The sequence below is a fragment of the Cibotium barometz genome, chromosome 18, assembly GCF_041138505.1.
Source record: "Cibotium barometz isolate CiBa-2024 chromosome 18, ASM4113850v1, whole genome shotgun sequence".
NCBI lineage: Eukaryota > Viridiplantae > Streptophyta > Polypodiopsida > Cyatheales > Cibotiaceae > Cibotium > Cibotium barometz.
Genome location: NC_141063.1, coordinates 28,862,848 through 28,884,468, shown reverse-complemented (window position 1 = coordinate 28,884,468; position 21,621 = coordinate 28,862,848). Strand labels below are relative to the sequence as shown.

General features: G+C 46.5%; 1 protein-coding gene across 2 annotated transcripts in view; it reads left to right on the top strand.

Moving 5' to 3' along the window:
* LOC147629164 (uncharacterized) overlaps positions 1–21,621 on the top strand; it is a 75,675-nt gene that overhangs the window by 4,775 nt on the left and 49,279 nt on the right. For both annotated transcript variants that reach the window (XM_086812415.1, XM_086812414.1), the window contains exons 2-3: positions 10,756–11,010; positions 11,796–11,837. In XM_086812415.1, coding sequence (XP_086668541.1) covers positions 10,756–11,010; positions 11,796–11,837 — 297 coding nt within the window. The remainder of the gene's footprint in view (positions 1–10,755; positions 11,011–11,795; positions 11,838–21,621) is intronic.

Genomic DNA, 21,621 nt, shown 5'->3' with positions numbered 1-21,621 from the left:
CGACAGCGCTCCGTTCCGGCCGTCCAGAGCTGCGCCGTCACAGCTTCGTCCCGACCGCCCACAGCTGCAGCCGTCCGCTGCCTCTGGTCCGTTCCATCCGCTGGTAGTCGTTCCAGCCGACGTCCTTCGGTCGGTGCTCCATTCTGGCCGGCAGCAGCCGCGCCGTCCGCTGCTTCGAGCTCCGAACGTGACGCTGACTGGCTGCCATCGACGCGACACCGTTCGCTGCTTCGTTACAGTAGCCGTCGCCTCCGTCTTCACCTGGCCCCGCCTCTGACTGGCCCGACACCTGCCCGGCGCCCGCCTCTGCTCTACCTCGTACCTGGTCCCGGTATGTAGCTCTGTGCGCTCCAGCTCCACCTTCTCGTCGACCCTGCGCTACAACACCTCCGCCTGGCTGTCTGCTCGCCCTGCGCCTACCACCTCCGCCTGCTCTGTGCTCTGTGCTCCTCCTCGACAACATCTGCACGCCTGGCTGCAGGCTCCTCAACTGTTTGCTCCCCGCCTAGCACCTGCTTCCTCACACGTGCTGCCCTTGCCTAAAGGTATTCACTGTATACATTTTTGTTCAAACACAAATACAAAATTTGGAGCCATTTCAGTGCAGGTAACCTACAATTTTGCAGACACTGCAGTGCATGTGGTGAAAATATGCAGATTTTGCAGACACTTTTGTGCAGGTTAGATTCAAAGGAAAGTTGCAGGTGCAATTTGGGGGATTTCTCAATTTGAGGCCAAATTGAAAAATTGCAATTTGGGGGTTTTCAAAATTGAGGTCAAAATCAGCAAATTGAACCTCTTTCAGTTGCAGAAATTTGGGGCTTTTGTGAAAATTGGCCAATTAGATGCACATTGAAGCGATTGGAGTGCATAAAAATTGGGGATTTTCAGATTGGAGCATGTAATTGGGCATTACAGCTGTGATTTGTCGCGTATGTATACACATTGTGTGTAATTGGACAATTTGGTGCAGGTTTACACTTGCTTTGATTTGCAGGTATACATTTGCACAGGACATTTGGTTGCCTGGCAGTGCACATTGGTGCTTGGTTTGCTTGCAGGTATATTTTGTTAACATGGCACAAAATGCTACAGATGTATTTGGTGTGCTCACCCAGGAGGACAAGCTGGATGGATCTAACTACTCCGATGCAAACAAGCCCAAAAAGAAGGGCAAATGTCACTACTGCCATAAGCTTGGACACTACATCAGTGAATGTAGGAAGCGGATTGCAAAAGAGAAAAGGAAAGAAGCAGGCAATGCAGTAGTAGACTCTTCTGATGACAAAGCACAGCAATCAGCTAATGTAATCCAAGAAGAGTACACTTTTTTGGTCACATGCACTAGTGGCACACCAAGTGCTTCAGACACTGATATGTCTTGCATTGCATCATGGTATTTTGATAGTGGTGCTTCGAGCCACATCACTTCATGCAAAGATGTATTTCAGCACTTGGTTTATGCTTCAAATGGCCGCACTATATCATGTGCAGATCATACCACATATCCAGTAAAGGGAATTGGCAATGTCATACTTATTGCAGCCAATGGTGCCAATATATGTATGAAATATGTATTGTATGTTCCAGGGATAAAGAAAAATCTGCTCTCCGTCTCAGCCATAAACGGCCAAGGTTTAAAGGTTGAATCTGGGAATTCTCTTATTGAACCGGTTGAAGAAGAACTAATGCTTGAGCAACCAGGCATGTGGGAGCCAGAGTCAGGTGAAATTGGGGTTATAAGGTCTGGGAATGCTATGCTGGAAGAAGACGAAAATTTTTCCACAACAGTGAATGCTTATGAGCCAGGTAATCAAAGGCCCAAGGATTTGGGTTGCAAAATGTTAATGCATATGCTTTTGACTGTGGCTATGAAGTGGGCAAGTGAGGCCCAAGTATGTTTGGGATTGACCCAAGGAGGAAAAGATGTGGATGAGGGTTATGCAGACCCAGTTTTTGGTGATGCTAACAGTGTGCATGAAGAGGATAGTCAGAATGGTGAGATGCCATTAGTTTTGAATGAAAGGGACTCCCAATTGGTATATCACCTGGATGAAATAGATGGGCAGGCGTGTATAATGGGAAGAGACATGCAACAATGGCCTTTTGACCCTGGAGGATGACAGTTCATGGATACTAATAACTGCTAGGACATGAATGTCCTGCAGGCAAGGTGGTTGGCAAAGTATGTTAGGCAACCTGTAAACTGAAGGAACCTGAAGAAAGATCCTCAGTGGGGGCACCAAAAAGATGTGAGGCAGCTCAGGAACACAGGAAGGCCGCTATAGCTCGCCGACTCACCACCTTCGGAACACTCACAAGCACAAGGGGCACCACCAGCACGATGCTGGAAACAGAAATCACTCTCTCACTCTTCACCACCCTCCCACGCCAGACAGACAACACAAACCAAAACCTATATTTTAGTAGAAATCTTCATCTTTACATAGCTGGACATCTAAATGTCCTCAGAACCGTCCTCATCCAAAATCCATTCACAATCTGCCCATTCCCCCTCGTTTATATAAATTACTACAGACCAATAACCAGAAGAACTATTGGAAAACACAACTTCGAAGAGGGTAGGATCCTCAAAATATAACTCATCGACATCTGGACCTAATTCTAGGATTAGATACATGACGGTAAAACTGCACTCCAGCAAAAATATATGTATACCCGGTAATCACCTTTGCCCTGTAGCCTTCTCTTTGTTGCTCCAATCACCAGCCCGTGTACTTGCAGAATTGGTGTCTCCCAGCCACCCCAGCAGCCTCAAACTCGCCAGCCTCTGCTCTCTTCACGTTCTCCTCTCACCGTTTGCGTGGACTGCCGAATCCCCAGCCTGCTCTGCCCACACCAGCTTCTTCTCTGTCTATAGCTGCTTCTCAGAGCCCAGCAGCTACACCCAAGGCGGTCACTGCCTACAAAAACTCCCTTCTCTGGCTCCCCTCTATAGTACCTGCAGTCTTTCTCCAGGCGGCAAGTCCCCACGTTGTCTCACTTCTCTGCAGCCACTCTGTCCACTCTGCACTCCAGATCACTGATCACCCGGGCTCTTCACGATTCCCAGCAGTAACTCCCACCACGGATCGCCCCAGCTCACCTTCAAACCAGCATAAGCCACCCCAGCAGCCCAACGTCTGCTGCTCTGCACCAACTTCTGCCTCTCACTATCCAGGCGCCTCCAGCTAGTGCCTCAGCAAGAGCCTCTGCAAGCGGTCTCTGTATCTACACGCCTCGCTTCAGTCTGCACAAGCGCCCTTCAGGCGACTACTCATACACAAGCGGCTCTCTGTATCCAAAACCCAAAGTAAGGGGACGCCTCCACGTCACCACTCGCCAGCCTTCACTTCCCCACACGGCTCCTCACCTGTACTGCCTCCCTGCAGCAACGATACCCACCAGCTTTCACAAGGCGGCTGGCTTTCTTTACATCTGCAGCAGCAGTGTGAAGCTGTCTCGTATCCCATAGCTAGCCCTGACAAAGTCGACCAAGTAGCGGCTCCCCACGTATACATTCCCTCTGGAGAGAGGGGGGCCAAAATGCACAGAATCCTCAGCCAAATCTGCTGCGCCTGTGGACAGTCCCATAGGCAATGTCGCTGTGTCTCCAATGGATGGCCGCATCCGACGCAGGCCGGCGGAAGGCCACTGTAGACAACTGCAGAGCCCCTGTGGGCAACCAGCCACTGGAAAGCCGAGATCCTGCGTGCTTGTTTGCTAGCCCAGAGCCTGGTCCAAAAATCCTCCAGGAACTCCTGTGAGAGTCCCTGTAGCCGCCAATGCTCCGATGCAGCTGGAGAGACATCCTCCTCGTAGTCAAAATATGCCTCCCCAACCGAACAGTGTACTGGAAAAAGGTGATCTCTGTGGCCTCGGGGGACGCAGAAGGGTCATGCCACTCGTACTTGTCCAAGCAACCTTTGCTCGGGCCGGCTGACCATCCCGCCCTGACCAAAGAAAGTTCTTGATCAGCCTCTGTACCTGGCTGATGCAACAGCTCGAGAAAATCCAGCAAGACGTGATATCCCACATAGTCGCTAAAAGCACCTGATTTGTCACCACCACCCTCCCACCCAAGGAAAGCCGAGCTGTACTCCAATATAGAAGCTTCTTCCGAATGCTCAGAAGAAGCGGGGCGATCTGCTGCTCAGGTGACAAATCAAGTCCAATCTGGCATCCCAGATAACGCACTGCTGTGCCAGGAGGAATCCATCTAAAACCCGGGTTTGGGCTCCATGCCGGAGCGGGAGCGCTACTGATCCAAAAAGCCACTGTCTTGCGCCAATTGATCAATGCTCCCGAAGCCACACCAAAAACCTGTAGCCCTCTGTAGATTGGCCTCCTTGCCATGCAAAAACAATCCCGTGTCATCAGCAAACTCAGAATCATCAAGTCCTCACCCCGGACTGGAAGCTGTAGTCCTCTCAAGCCAACCTCCTCTGCTGTCAGATACATGCTCATATCCTCTGCAAAGAAAAGAAAAAGGAACGGAGCGAGAGGGCATCCGTGAGACGGACTGATCTGGTCAGCTCAAAACTTGGCCCCCGTCCTCCTGCCATCAACACCTGGCTACGAGCTGTGGAATATAGAGCTGCCACTCCTCGAATCGAGTCTGGCTCAAAACCCAGGCGAAGCATAGTGCCCTCTAGAAAACCCCAATCGACTCTATCGTATGCCTTCTCAAAATCGAGAAGCATAACGACCAATTCCTCGCCGAGAAACCTAGCTCAGGCCGTCGCCTCCCAGAAGGTGAAGATGTTGTCAAGGATACTGCGCTCCTTGACAAAGCCTGTTTGGGTAGCATGAATCAAATCCCCAAGGAAGGGCTGGATCCTCAAACTACCTTGTAAACAGTATTGAGGATCGTAATAGGCCTCCACTGTCGAATATCGTCTAACACTCCCTCCCCCTTGGGGATAAGAAAGATCAAGCCCTCTGAAAAACTCTGTGGCATCACCCCAGTGTCCAAAATATGCTAAACACCTCTGCGGAGGCCCCAAAAGGTCCCAAAAAAGGCAGGCGTCAAACCGTCCTCCCCAGGGCAACTATGACGCGGGAGGGCCCTCAAAGCCTCAACAAGCTCATCCTCTGAAAAGGGGCGCACCCAAAGTTGTGCGCATACGATCTGTGACCCTCCTCTGCACATGGGTCCACACAGTCTGTCTGCAAGCATCACGTGCCTCCGTGGCTGGCTCCGTTGAAAGCAGGTCTCTGTAGAACTCAGTGGCAATAGCTCTAATCTCCTCGGGCTCAGTGGCTAACGATCCGTCCTGCCTCCTAAGCTGGAGTACTCCTGCTCGAGCATGGCGGGGTCCGGTGATCTCAAAAAACTCCCCAGTCACTTTATCACCAAGCTGAGTCCACTAAGAGGCCTGGCGATGATAGTGAAACTCGTGTCTCTGCTCCTCTTCCTCTCGAACCTCCTGACGTGCCTGGCTCAGAGACGCCACCCACTCACATGTGGGCTGCTGCTCCTGAAGGCGCTGGAGCGAAGCAAGGCTACGTCTCAAGCGATGCTCCCGCTCTCGCGTCTCTCCTAGCCGTGTCAAGGCTGTAGCGTGCAAAAAAGAGCTGAGCTCGATGAGCCCCTAGGCACACTGGCCTGCAGCATCCAGGTCAGAGCTCTGGCTATCCTGCCATATCCTCTCAATGTCCTCAAAAAGATTGGGGTCTGTAAGTATCCTCTCTGGGATCCTCAACTGCAAGCTGGTCTCCCGTGTCCTCTCCTCAAGAGTCAAAATAACTGGCGCATGGTCTGAGAAAGAGGTGCCAGCGAGAATGCCAACGGAGCCACCACGCTCCCCGACCCTGTCGCCCACATAGAAGCGATCAATCCGTGATAAATTAGTCCCTCCCTGCCGGCGATCCGACCGAGAAAAACTAAAACTGTCCTAAGAATGGGAGAAAGCCTCATGCTGCCATGCATCAGTGATCCGCAGTGTCATACAGAATCGCTCCCAAGCTGCAAGCTCCGTGCCGTGCACTGTAACATGACTGCCTCCCACCCTATCGGCCAGGTCCTCAAGCATGTTGAAGTCTCCCCCAACACACCAATGTGCGGCCTCGGGCAGTGCATCTGTAACAAGGGTCCACAACTCTGCTCTGGCACTAGCATGATTGGGCGCATAGACATTGAGCACACCAATGTGCTCATCGTGCATCCTCAGAATAACATACTGCGCTCTACCAGGCACAATGACCCCGCGATCCACAATGGCCTGCTGCCATGCATCCGCAATGACCATACATTCTCCTCCCTGCCCTCCCAAGGGGCCAAAACCTGCAGACCAAAATTGTTAGTGTTTTTTTTGTTAGAGTTGGGTTTTGCAAGAGCGGTGCATGCAGGATATGATGCTTGAGGTGGTTTGGGAGCTTCAGGAGGAGCATGAACAGATGAGGAGATCTCACTGCTTCAAAGCCCATTGCAATTCGAAGCTCCGGTGTGATGGATGCTTGCTAGACACTTAGTTAGCATGGGAGCTACCCCTTATATGTAGGGCATTTAAAATAATTTAATAAATATCAAGGCTCATGGGAGTCTTGTGCTAGAAAATGTGTTTGGAGGGGGGTTCACCATCACACGTTTTGAATGGAGCTCCTTTCTTGCATGGAGAGAGAAAAAGCTCTTGGAGCAAATGAAAAGTGTAGATGGGAATATGCACTCTTGCATGGGATGAGGAGTTTGTTTTTTCATGAAGGTCTCTTTGTTGCATGAAGGGAGAGCTTGGAGAGCAGCATGAGGAAATCATGAGCTTTGCCATAAGGAGGGAGATTTTGGGCCTACAGATGGCCCTGTAAGATGGGAACATGGGAGTTTGGTAGACATTTAGAAGAGAGTCTTCCAAGCATGGAGAGGGTGATGGACCTTGCATGAGGGAGAAAGGAAACGTGGGGGTGGTCTTCTTGCATGGAAGAAGATAGGCTTGGGGCTGCTTGCATAAAGAAGATATGCTTGGGGCTGCTTGCATAAAGAAGAGTGTAGGAGAGATGGTGAGAGGCTTTTGATCCTAGGAGGCTGGGAGTTTCATATTGGAGAGAAAACTTGGGGCCTTAGATACGAAGCTGGACAGAAGGTGCTGGTTCTTGCAAAGAGGGAAAGGAGTCATGCAGGATCACAAGGGTGAGGACGGTTGACTGTCTATAAAAGCTGGAGAGGAGAGACGTGAGAGTGCTTGTACTGTGGGAGGGTGAAGGTATCTTGGGTTGGAGGAATTTACAGCAGACAAAAAGGGAAGCGCTTTCAACCTTAGGACAGAAAGCCTTTAAGTATTCAGATATTGGCAGGAACTTGAAGGAGCCTACTGAATCAACCATTCTTAATAGTCAATGTTGTTGTAACAAGGCCGCTTTCTTGTCTTTTGTGGATGAGTCTTTAGGGCATATAGTTATGGCTGATTGTTCTATTCTTCCTTTTGTCGCTTAAAGAGCTGTCTATGAAAGGCACTAAATTTAGAGTTTCCTCTTCGGTCGACTCTTGTCTTTTGAAAGCTACTGATAATGGTATCTCTAATTTTGTCAAAAAGTTAGAAGAGTCTCTTGGAGTTCAAGGCATTCTTTCTTATTGGAAAGCTACGGTTCTAAAAAAGGCCTCTTCAAAACTTATGGAATCCCATTCAAGTACTATTTTCTCTAATGGCAACTCTTTATCTTCAAGTGACTTAATTTCTCTTTGTAAGTTTCATTGAGATTTCGTAATTTCCTATGTAGACAAATGTTCTAATAATTTTGTGTTTACATGCAAAAAGTTCTATTCAGAATGTCTTTTGAAAGAAGTTAACTCTTCTACTCAAACGTATGAAAGTAGCTCTCTCGTCCCAAGAGGTTATTGCAAAACACCAAGATTTTTGGAAATCTTTTGGTTTCAAGGTGAGCAATAAGTTACCTTTTCTTTATGTTATTTGGAAGTTTCATAAACATCCCAATAAGCCTAGATTTATAGCTGTCTCTGGTAATACCTCTTTAACTTCGGACTCAAAATGGTTGAGTAATTTCTTTAAAGCCATTTTGTCAAGTGTCCATGAGCTTTGGAGAAATTTGCTTAGAAAGAAGGATGTACCTATAGATCGTAGTTGGATCTAGATTCAGTGGGAGTGATTCCTGTTGTTAAATTCTTAAACTCTTCTCGTAGTCTCATTGAGAAGTCTTCTTCTTTGTGTCTTCAAACTTTTGATTCACTACTCTTTATACTAAATTGGACTTAAACGACTTGCATAGTAGAATTAAATCTCTGATTTGTCAAGTCTTTCATTAGAAACTAGAGCACAATAGATACACAGCTTTGTTGATAGAAAAATCAGCTCTTCATTTTGATTTTTGTTGGTTGAAAAACCAAAACCAAGACATAGCCAAGATTAAAAAAGATACACTAAGATTGTAGACCAAGATGATATTATGTCTTGGTTAGATTTTCTCCTAGATAACCTCTATATAACCTTAGGTGATTTATTATTTAAACAAACCATTGGTATTCTTATGGGTACTAACAACTGTGCCATTTTTCTTGCCAACTTTTATCTTTTTACATATGAATTTGAATTTATGGAACGCCTAGTTTCCCAAAGAGTTTTGTGAACTTAACTGCACTGCAAATAATGACCATTGTTCTTTTTTGGACCTTAAGATTTCTCAATCTTGTGTTGGTTTAGATAAAGATATATATGATAAACGTTTACAACCCAAGTATTCCAACTTAAAAATCATAAGAATGCCTCACTTCACTTTTAACATTTCTAAAATAACTAAATATGGTGTTGTCTCTTCTCAGTTATTTAGATTCTCTCGTATTTGTTCAAGCAAGTTTGCTTTTATTTCTCAAGTTTGCCAACTCATCAATTTGCTTGTGCAAAAGGATTATTGCTTTAAAAAGGTTTTAAGGAAAGTTCGTTGCTTTGTGAATTGAAGGAGATATATCTATCTGTGAGATTTATGCTTTTGGAATGTTTAAGATTATAAGTAATAAGTTTCACAAAAATGGGGAGCTTAAAAGCCCATTTTCTGTTTAGATCATTTTGGCTCTTAGTTGTTATTTATCATTGCTTCTAGTCTTGTTTAATCATTATAGAGAAGTGATTTGTTTTTGCTAGTCTAGTTGTAAGTGCTAGACTTCATCGTGGCTGAGTCTGTCCTTCACCTCTGGAGAAGTGATAGAAACTCAGCTCATTGGTCTTTGTATAAAAATCGTGTCCTCTTGGTTAGGACAAATTTTATATATATGTAAACCGTCACCTACTCTGGGGCGCTGATGATGTGAGTAGGGATGTCGTAGCACCTAGTCCATGCTATGCATGATGAAGTTGATGATCTTATACTTCATGATCGGACAATCTTTGAGGTAAAGTTCACACTTTTTGTATTCTTGTCTTTACTTGTTTTGTTTTAGTGAATTAGTCATTTAAAGTTTGTTTTGCTAATTAGTCATTAAAAATTTGTTTAGCTTGTTTGTTAGAAATTCTTTTGTTGTGGTTCAATAAATAATTTGTGTGTGTGTGTGTATGTGGGCATGTGTGATTTAGTAATGTATTTGTCTATTTTTGCAAGTTATTATTACTATTATTATTATTATTTTTTGTCGGGTGTCTCTATTAAGTCTTTTTTTTAAAATTTTGTTTGTTTTTGGTGATTCTCTTCTTTCTTTTAAAATTATTTGTAAGTTCAAATTCATCTGGCCTTATGAGGGTATATATAGCGCTTTCAGCCCGCGTAAGAGGTCTCAACTAGCCATGCCATCATGAGGAGAACCAGGGCCAACTAGCTATAATGCCTATTGCGATCAAGCATATGGAGTTGGGTTATAGCTAATTTGACGATTATGGTGTGTATGAAGACAGACATAGCATGAGTCCAAAAGTTCATGATACATGAGGTTGCAAATAATCTATGTGAGTCTAGTACTCCTATGACCAAGATTACTATGCTTAGTTAATACATGCTTTTAGAGGACTCTTGGATGATGTGCGTGAGACAATCTTTAAGTGAATGCTTGTCAATTCATGCACTTAATGAGCAGTGAAGAGTGAGATGGAAGAGTGAGATGGTCATGGATGCTATTGGAACGTTTGATTATTTGGACTAAAAGGGGCAACACAGAAGCCCTTGTTCTCACCAGCTATTCCACCCGGACATAGTTTAGGGCACCATCCACGTTACAATTTAGGTCTTCACAGCATTAAATCAGGTACAGATCAAGTCTAAAGTGTCACTCCTATATACATATCCCAAGAAAAATTATTTAAGGCTATGGTAGCTAAACAGCTACAAATGCTTCTCAACCCTCTAAGATTGAATTCCACCAGGTGTGAACTAATGGATCAAGGCTGTCTAGCCCTATTTAATCCAAGTCAAGCAGAGACATAACATGATTACACTTTATAAACCACAATGGTTTTTCTAAGCCATATTGCAAAAAGAGCATCTTTAAAAATTGTACAGATCGTGCACAAAACAGAGCTTTGCAAAAATAGCATTAACAACGAGTGTTAGCCTTGAAGAAGGTTGGTGTCATCATTTCTCAGATGCATGTGTCATGACTTCATGAGGATATTTTGGAACTCGATGTGCTTCCTTGATAATTTTACTATTTATTTCAATAAGTCTAGAAGTAGACATATGTTGATTCCCTAAAGGTGTTTTTTGAATCTTCAAATTTTTTACAGCTAGTTTTTGCAAGTTTTGATGCCTGTTCTCTGTTATATGAGAGTGGATGCCCAAGAACAATAATTGTACTGACCAAAATCTGGGCAATAAATGCAGGAGTTCACATGAAATCCAGTGGAAGAGTAGAAGTCTTGCTTTTCGGTGCCAGGGATGGTTTGAATTTAATTCTGATCTGTCTAAAGGGAGCAGGAATCAAGTGAACGTAGGGGACTCCAAAGTTTTGTCCCACTTGAAAGAGTTAGGATGTGGAGATCTGATTTCCAAGCCAAAGGCCATACATTTCCGTGGGTGCATCAATGAGTCCTACACATTTGATTGCATGGGTGGAAAATTCTTTGTTAAAATCAATAGGTAATACTCTTATTTTCAGATGAGATATGACTTTAATGGATCCTCGTATTGATGCCTATGCATGCTTATGCTGCCTAAGAACATGCTATACGTTGCAAGCCATCTATCGACAACACTATAGTGCTATGTAGTCTCCTATTAAATCTAGCTACTATCGCAATAGCATGCCCACAGCCAAACCCCTGGTTATTATTTCATAACCATGGGTTTGGCCTCTACCCAACTGTGGATAGGTGGGGATGTACATGTATGCATGCAGATTTGCAGTTTGGCCTCTACCCAACTGTGGCCACCTAGGGACATACAGGTATGCATGTAGCTTGGCAGTTATGGCCATTGTAGCTGCTCTATGTTCCATGAGAAGTGTAGGGCCCCTTGATTTACAAATAATATGCATAACCCTTACCTAGCATTTATGCAATAAGCCTTTGTTCTATGTGTACTGCCGAATGGAGCATGGCAACCATGCAAGTGAATTGTGCTTGTGACTTTTCAACAGCTCTAGCTTGTTGGAAGAGTGGCTATGCTTCAGGAAGGTTTTCTGTTTTATGATAGATTTGTTTGCATGTGCATGGAAGAGTTATGTTTATACATTCCTTCCACCCCCCCACCAACACCCCTCCCCCTCCCCCAACCCCCCCCGCCGGCAGGCTTCTCTTCTCCCCTCTCCCTCCTTTACAAGAAGCTTACCAGTAACAGTAATGCTTTCGAGTTTTTGAAATGTTCTCTTTTTCAAAAACAAGCTTTGGTTGACAAACTTCTTTTTATTTTTGCCTTTTTATCAGGTCGCTTGATGCAAAAGATATGTTTGCAGGCGAATATGAAGCGTACGCATATGGCCTTCATTATTTGGTTTATTTTTTGAACATTTGTCTTCTGAAGATTGTTTCAATACTTTGACAAATCAGCTACAAAGGCCTAAGGTTTGTGAAAAATGGCCAAAAACATGCAGAAATTCTCAAAAATTGGGGAGCGCTTGTAGTTTTTACTGGCTGCGTTTGGTTATTTAATAACACATTGGAACACCGTTACACTTGTGAAGCTCCACTTAGAGATTTGAGGAGGAGTTTTGGACACTTTCTTTGATGCACAAAGTAAACAACCGATGAGGTGCCTCTCAAAAGAAGACGTTCTTGTAAGTGTGACTGGATAGGACAAGACTCATATGATACTCCTCCTTGCTTAAGATGTGTAAGAAAAACCAAGCTTGATGAATTACTCATCGATTTTTGGGTACTGTGCTTATGAAGTCTCTTTCAGTTTTGAGAGCCTATTTTAGTGTTCAAAGTGCCTTCTTTGAGGTTCATAGTTGTCTTTTGAACTGATCGCTTCTCTTAGATAGCACCGATTTCTTCTATGAAGCTCGCAAGTTCTGTGAGAGGATGGTATTACAGGGTCACCAGATGGTTCCTCTATCTCGGTATCCATATGGACAGATTACCATCCTTTTGGTACAGCTTGGATGCGCCCACTCTCTGCCTAAATAAGCATGAGATTAACCAGATTATTAGAATAGATTCATTACAACTCTATATCTATCGGACATGGATTGAGCCTGCATATCCCCATGAAGATGGACTTTTACAAACATTTTTTCTCCAGATGGGTTCGTCCACAGGCCTGTTATCTTCAGAGCACAAGTTACAATCCATGAGGATTGCCACGGTCAGATTAAATTCCGCTCACATTGTCTGAAAATTGAGATGGGATTCTATGGTTATCCACGGTCACGAGCAGCTGGGAGCAATGACTCTTTAGATATGAGATTCTTTGTTGGCTTTGTAACCCAATTCCTATGACACAGACTGAGAGTGCAGCCTTGGCAAAGGAGCATATGCCAGAACCCACTAGCTAGTGCAGTGACTTGGCAGCAACTGCTAGTTTTGTTTAGTTGCAATACCTCCTAGGGAATGCTCTAGGTATCTTCTATTACAGAATGTATACAGTGTACAATCTTAGTCTCATAGGCCAATTTGGCCTTCCACAAGCATCTCTCTCTCTCTCAAGAAGATGCTAAGACACTGAGTACAAAGATAGGAGCCACAGAGATTCCCATAGCAGAGGCTTGGAGAGTGGGAAAGGATGCCACCAGTGCACGAGCATTGATATTGAAATATGCAGATATGGATAAGAAGAAGGCCTTTCTCGCCAAAAGGGCCGCGCTTAAGGGGGAGAGAATTTATCTAGATGAGGATCTTACGCCGGCCCAGGTAGCGCACCGGAAGGAAAACATGCCTTGAGTGTTCGAAGCACGTAAGGAGGGGAAGTGAGCTGTATATGGAGATGGGCAAGTATTCATCCAGGAGCGCCGGTCATCCTGACGGGGCGCGGCCTATGGGACCTTGAAGTTACCGGTGTGGAACTGCAATGGAGCCCTATGGGTAGATGAAGGGTACTTCGAGGACACTTTCAAAGGCCGGGATATTGCCATGTATACAGAGACACACCAATGTGCAGGGAGTAAATTACCAGAGGTTCTTGGGTATAGATGGGAATTAGTGTGTCGACCCCAACCACGCATAGCAGGGGGGACTAGAGGAAGTGGGGGGGTAACAGTGCTGTTAAGGGAGGACTTACGGGAGGCAGTACATGTGATGCATAGAGGTGCAGACGCACGCTACATGTGGATCAAAGTGAGCACAAATAGACCTCGGAACATTTACATTGCAGTATGCCACTTCCCACCGGCACATTCCAGATATGCTACGCCGGGAGAATCACCATATATGCCGCTGTACGAGGACATCATGAGATTTGTGAGCTTGGGAGATGTACTACTAATGGGGGACTTTAATGCACGTACATTCCGGGAACAATCAGCTCTCTATGCTACGGATGAGCCCATGTACGGCGAGCTAGCAGCGGATGAGATACGGATGCAGAGATCTGCCCGGGACAAACCATATACTGCACTGCCATATACCCTAGAAGTCTCCTGAGTAAAGTGATATCTTGGGTATCTGGTATGACTAGAGGGTGGTGTGCCTCTAGTCACAGAAAATGTCAAATATGCATGGTCTGCTGCTATCCCAATGGGTCTGCCCGAAATGGAGAGATCTTGTATATCATGTATCAAGGTAGGTGAGCCCATCAAGTAATCCACTGTACTAGCTCCTCCCTTTTTGTTCCAGCATGTGAGAGCATCTGAACCTGGCCAACGGGATAGGCCATTAAAGATAACTAGCCCATGTGCACTCCCCAAAGCTAGGAAGTGTCTCCCATATTCTGTTAGGAAGTGTCTCCCATATTCTGTCACCTCTTGACCCGAGCAGTCCACTTGATGAGCTTACGAAAGAGTTGGCAGATGTATTACATGGTTCAGCAGCATATGCTTTCCGGTATACCCCCCCTCTTTCTACCCCTCCTCAACATACGGCCCCACAGAATGGTTGGTACGATGATGAATGTCGCGAGACTCGTGACCGCTTGCAACGGGAGATCACCCTTGGCATCCACACACATAGACATGCTAGAACGCTCTTCAAACGCCTTGTGCGGAAGAAGAAGCGGGATTACCTGGCCAAGCTGAGATGGAGATATACCAACTATTTTTGGGGCAGGACAGCAAGAGGGCGTGGAAGATGTTCCATGAGCGACAGCCACCCACACCTATCATAGCACGTGAGGCATGGCATGAATATGCAAGAACTTTATATGAAGTACCAGGGCAGCCCCCCATCCCTCATCCGTCAGCGACTCGCCCGGATCATATTACTTTTGTCACCATTCGGATGGTTTTGGATGCTATTGACAGACTACGTAATGGAAGAGCCCAAGACCAGGATGGTCTTGTGGCATAACATTTTTCACATGTCAGAGATGTATTGGCACCACTCATTGATGAGATATCTGACTACATTGACAGGATGGGGGGGGAGGGGGCCAGTCTGGCAGGGATTTGGATACCCATACTGCTATATGCCGATGACATTGTACTTATTGCAGAATCCCCTGAGGGTTTGCAACAGCATTTGGATGCTTTGCAGTCGTTTTGTGCAGATAGGGACCTCACAGTGAACCTTGGGAAGATTAAGATTATGGCCTTCAGTACCATACAGGTCTGGCTGACTAGATCTGACCGTCAGTTCACTTTTAGAGGTTAATCAGTGGAGTACACCAGATCATATGTGTACCTAGGAGTCACATTCAGCGGATCACAGTTCTCTATGAGGCAGGCAGCAGAGGCTAGATTGGCACGTGGATATGCAGCCCTTGGGCCACTAGAGAGACAATGTGCCTACGTTCAGTTTTAGGAGCCGCGCACCAAACTCTGGTTGTTTGACACATTGGTCACACCTACACTCATATATGGCTCACCCATATGGGGACCCAGCCTCCTTGATTTGGAGCAAACCATCAGTACCTCATGAGATTGTCAGAGCAGAGATAGGAGCCGCACCAGGTTACCGAAGCACTGTTCCAATCAGTGACATTTTTGCAGAGGATATGGGCGCTCCCCAGACAGAGATACCCACACCTAGCAATTATCTCTTCCAGGTAGTTAGCAGCAGATGGCGATACACGATGTTGGTACGCCGAGATGTGTACTTGGTTGAGATTACATGGCATGCGATTGATGCACTCCCTCCATTTGATTACAGCCTGGACTGCCCCTTCTTGGACCTTAGTCGCTCTGAGCAGAATAGGGTGATCAGGATGGACATCGTGAGGCTAGATGCAGAAAGGACACGGACCAGCCCCCCCTAACCACTAGGCACGAAGATGGCCCACTATCAGGACCATTTTCTACATCTCTCCCCAGATGGCTTTGTGACACGGTCTACATACATGGACACCCAGCTCTCACATGGCATTCGCAGTGCCATTGGATAGATCTGGACTTCATCACATCAGCTGAGGGTAGAGACTGGCAGATACGAGGGTAGAGATTGGCAGATACGAGGCTTTGAGATGCCCATGCTTACCAGGACCTCGTCCATGGCCGCTTCATCACTGGTGGATTAGAGCCAGACGACTGCCCGCCACTTTAGTTTCTCTATCTTACAACACCCCATGAGAGAGATACTGAGATGAGTAGATTACACCAAAATCTTATGCTAGTTGTAGATATTATACACTTTTGTTGTACCTCAGTAGAAGTGTTTTCCTTTCATAGCTGTTTAGGACTGTTTTTATGACTTTTTTAGTCCTTTTTGTCTTACTTTTGATGAGACACCATTAGTTGTGTACTATGTTTTGGTCTCATAGGCCACTTTGGCCTTTCGCAGACGTTAATATATCTTTCTTTCTTTCTTTCTTTCTTTCTTTATACAGAGAGGCCCAGTACGTATACCCTAGCGTCACTTATGGGTCCTAGTGACCACATCTGCCACTGACCCACTAGCGAGGGGGCATGTTTCAGGCACATTTCTAGGAGCCCTGTATTTTTTTTTTCCCGAGGAAAAGATCCTTCTATTAGTTAATGAAAAAACAGCCATTAAGGGCTGGATACAACCCTGTAGGGCTAGATACAAACTCTCCTCATGTAAGGGTGGGAAACAAATGATCATAAGGGGAAGAAAACACTTCTCCTCCGGCTGGCCGCTCTATGAGGAGAAGGCTATCTCATGGGGGGCGGCGCGGGGGGGGGGGGGTGGGGTGCAACACACAGGTGGTCTCTAATGCCAAGTGGGGTCTCCACCTCGATCTATGAGAAAAGGGCCGGGCCTCCAGAGTCTAAGGAAAGCGTCCCGCTGCTTCCGCATGCGGTCAGAACCTCCCTGTAACTTCCCCCACTGACCGCAGAGGGTATGAATGATGTCAAGCCAAATGCTCTTGATGGACTCAACAGGCAGAGTGTGGGTACTCTCAATGGCCTTAATGCATCTAGCTCGCCAAATGTGCCAGGCTGCTATGCTACTGCAAAGCTCCCACCTTTGGCAAGAGCCTGGTCGCTAGTGGGACTGTAGGCGGAGTTGTGATTGGTATTGCCACAATACGGTGGTGAGAGAGCTGAAGGGTTGACCCTCCCCAATCCTCCTCATAAGCCCTGACCACCTTAGCCTCAATGGCCCAAGCGACAGTGCCCCATGTAATGATCTGGGTCGCGGCCTTGCTTATAGTGAAGATGCAGAGAATCCGCTGCCAAATCTGCTGAACCTTCGGGCATTCCCAAAGATAGTGTCACTGAGACTCCTGAGGGTGACCGCACCTTGAGCAAGCTGCTGGCCGACCTCCTACTGCCAGCCAAGTGCCGACCGCCAAGCTCCTGTGTGCCATCAGCCAAAGAAAGAGGGTGATCTTTCTAGGCCGAAAACTGTCTCAAAGCCTCTTCTAAAAATTTGAGAGGAAATGCTATGAGAGGTCCTGTGAATGCCAATGAATTGTTGCTGTCGGGCTGCCATCAAGCTCGGGCACCTGAATCCTGCGGCGTAGCCGCGCTGTGTATGCAAAGAAGGGGGCATCCAGAGACTCCTCCCGATCAGCGGGGTCATGCCAAGTCCACTCGCTCGTCGGCACTCCCATATCCACAGTGGCCAGAATCTCTCCTTGGCCACCTTGGCCGGTGATGGATGTATGTGTCACTCCTGTGCTTGAAAACCAATCACCCTCATCCTCTGCAAGGTGCAGCCACTGAAATCCTCTAAGGGAAGTCTGGATCGCTATAGTCTGCCACGTGATCCAATAGAGAAGGTGAGTAGACCACTGTCCTCATGTGCATTGAGGACATCCACGAGAATATCATGTCTGGTAAACACACCTAGCCAGACTGGGGGAGTCGGGTTTGGGATAGGAGTCACCCATTCTTGAGGGATAGTTGAGTCGATGTCGATATTGAGCCTGTCTCTACCCCAGACTCCTGTCAGGCCTCTCTCGTGCACCTCTGGGGGTAATTGCCTGCGTGCAATCCAATCTCCAAGGGGCCTGGCTGGTCCTATGCTCAATGCACCCCATGAAACATGCGGTCGGGCCCCCAACATGTGGCCACTAGGTAAACGAATCAGGGGGTCCCAGATCAATGGCTGCTGAAGCGGATCCTTTGAGGTTGTCGGAGCTATCTGCCTGAGAGCCGGCCTAAGGTGATGATCCCAAGCTCGAAGTAGGTTGGCTGCAAATCTGTCCTCAAAAGCTAGACTAAAGCCGTGGGCTCGCATCATTGTGAAGATCCATCTGAGGCTCTGCGGCCAAGGGCCCCCTAGACTCGGGGTGCGGGCTGAAATCCGAGCCAAGAGGATGTCCTTTCAAGGCTCACTACCAGGTAGGAGTCCTCTAACGATCAGTTTGCCCAAAAGGGCACGACCAGGGTCAATGAGGCCTAGCCCCCCTCTACGACGTGGTTGAATAATCACTCTCCATGCCACCTTGGCCCTAGCAGGCCTCCCGTCATCACTGTCGGCCCATAAGAACTTCCTGATCAATCTCTGCATCTGACCAATACATACTCGAGAGAAGGCCCAGCACGAAGTGATATACATATGGTGGTAAGAAGAACCTGATTCGCCACCACCACTCTACCTGCAAGGGAGTCTCTCGCAGAACTCCAGTATAAAAGCTTCTTCCGAATACTGAGAAGAAGAGGGGCGAGATGTTGCTTCGGAGAGAGATCAACCTGGCATCCGAGATAGCGAATTGGAGTGCCCCACGGGATCCATTGGAAAGCCTCAACTAGGTGCAAAGCCGGGGCGGGTCTGGAGCCTACCCAAAGACCACATGACTTGTGCCAGTTGATCTGTGCTCTTGATGCGCGGCGAAAAACCTCGATTGCCTCCGTGAATCTTTGGAGATTCTCCACATCTCTTGTAAGGAAGGCTCCTGTGTCATCTGCAAACTCTGAATCAAGCAACTCCTCCTGTGTGCGGAGGGGGAGATGCAATCCCTGGAGCCCGGTCTCCTGGGCAGAGCGAAAATTGCTTTGGCCTCGGTGACGAATAGGAAGAGGTAAGGCGCCAAAGGATAGTCCTGCCGAACTGAGCGGGAAAGGAGAAATCTGTCGCCGTGGGCTCTGTGAATGAAGACTTGGCTGTGCGAGGCCGAGTAAAGTCCTGAAACCCCACAAATCCACTCCACGGGGAATCCCATCTGGCTCATCGTTCCCTCCAGAAAGCTCTAATCCACCCTATCATAGGCTTTCTCAAAATTTAGGAGTAGCACAATGAGGTCCTGCTGCCGCATCCTGGCCAAAGCTGTCGCCTCCCTGAAGGTAAAGATGTTGTCCAGAATGCTTTGATCTTGAACAAAGCCAGTATGAGTGTCATGGATCAAGTTTGGGAGAAAAGGCTGAAGTCTCCTGTTGATGGCCTTGGCCAAGATCTTATAGGTGGTCCCTAGAAGAGTGATGGGTCTCCACTGTCGGATCTCCAATCTATTACCACCCTCCTTGGGAATCAAGTGAATCAAGCCCTCTAAGAGCCTCTTTGGCATGGCTCCTGTCACGTGCACACCCTATTGGTGTACAAGTGACATGGCATTCTTAGCACCCATAAGCATTAAGCAGATAGCATTCATGAGCATAAAGCATTATCCAGGCATTTACAGCATGTTCCCAAGCATGACATTCAAGCATTAGGCAAAGCATCCATGCAGCTGACTTGGCTTTTATGCCAGTCGTGGGGTTCTTCAACCAGCTGATAGAGGTGTTAGCAGTTGACAACAGATCTTTGGCATTTAATGAAGTCGTATTCAGGAAGCCGACTGTTGTACAGTGGCCGTGGCTTTATCTAACAAGGCTATGAATGCATGTGGCTCTAATGAGGCCATGGTTACATGTGCCTCATGCATGAATATCCTTCTTAAAGTAGCCATAGTATGAGATTTGGAGAAGCTTTATCTTTAGAGATATGTTCTTTTAGTCTCAGTTTTAGGTTGCAGAAGCAAGGTTATTATCACAAAGGAAAGCACATTGCCTTTTTTGGTTGAATCGTTGGGTAAGGCAGACAAACCCCTGACACAGTAGCAATGGATGTTGAAATGCAAGGCATCCCGATACATGAAATTTTCTTCAAGCTTAAATGGGAAAATTTTGCAGGTTCTTGCTTTACTTGCAAAAAGTTTGGACATATGCAATTAAAATGTTGGTCGCTTTTATTGTGGCCACCTGTTGCAGCCATGCCTTCTCTTCCAGCTACATCAGTACAAACTCAAAAGGGAAAGAATATAAATCATTTACACCATGCAGGTCTAGATAAAGGAAAAGCGAAGGTTTCCTCCACAGGTTCTCATGCAATGAATGTGAAAGACAAAGACTAGCCTGATTTTGATGCATGGCAGACTCCCAAAAAACAATAACTCCTAGACAGAGGCCTTTAGTCTCTCGTAACTAGACAAAGGGAGCTTCTACATTTGCTTCGACTACCCCGATGCCTAACACTTTAGGCAATAATACAGGAGTAGGAAGGATGTGGGCAGACATAGTCAAAGGTGATTCTTTGTTCACACATGATGCAGCAAATTCAATGCACAAAAATTTGGTTGATGTTCAAACTGTGGAACGTTCTTTGCATGGTGACTTGACCAGTCAGGTTGCCATGCAAGTTGAGGTGTAGCCTCTACATTACTTGCATTGTAAATATGTCTATACCAATCAGGTGCTTTACTTACAATATACAAGGCCTCCTTGAGGGTACTCTTAGCCATAAGGGTTTCTCTTAGAGATGGATCAAGGGAGTTTCATGCATGTATCATGATGATGCCCACAGTGTGCTCGCTTGCGGTGATAGAGGAGAGCGGTTTCAGATCTCTCGCTTAGTACGGCAAGGTTGCCCTTTAGCCCCATTATTATATATCATAGTTGCAGAGGCCATGAGCATCTTTCTCTGCTCCACTGCTGGTATTTCTGGATTGAGGTTATCTCTTCGTAGTCAAGAGGAGCTGGTTGACTCTGAGTTAGCTGATGACACAGCCATGTTCTTGGAGGCCTCACACATATGCTTATGTTCCTTCCGGGTAGCACTGGAAGAGTTTTGTTTGGGAGCAGGAGCACTCATTAATTGGCACAAATCTATTGGTTTTTGGATTAGAGACTCACCAAGAGTTGCTTGGGGTGTAGAGCTGGGGTTTACTTGAATCAGTAGAGGATGCACTGCTTGATATTTGGGATGCCAGGTTGGGGTTGATATTTCTCCTGCACAGCAATTTGCTCTGGTGCTTACGAGTATTCAGAAGAAGCTTCTTCATTGGAGCTCCAAGAGATTAGATTTAGCCTCCATAGCTTTGGTGGCTAATCAGGTATTGCTTGCCTCGGCTTGGTTTAAAGCCTTTTCTTGGTGCTTCTCTTGTGCGAGCATTGGTCAATTGTGGAGATTGATCCGCAATTTTCTTTGGTTGGGTTTGGATGGCACCACAGACACTCGTGCCAAGGTAGCTTGGCTCACAATTATTCAGCCCAGACAAGAGGGGGGGCTGAATATTATTGATCCGGATGTTCACTGCAAGGCATTTCTCTACAAACTTGTAGTCAGAGATTTCCTACTAGGCACTGAGCCTTTGAAGAATTTTTTCTTGTCTCAAATTTCTGGATGTACAGCTCATGTTGGGAGAGATTGGCTACCCAACACACGGTTTTGGTTCATAGAGGCTAATATCAGGGCACCATCTTCCCCTCTTATTGTAGCAATTGTCAAAGCATGGAGAAGCATGAGACCCATTTTGCGACAAAGGCTTCCCAGGTCTTTG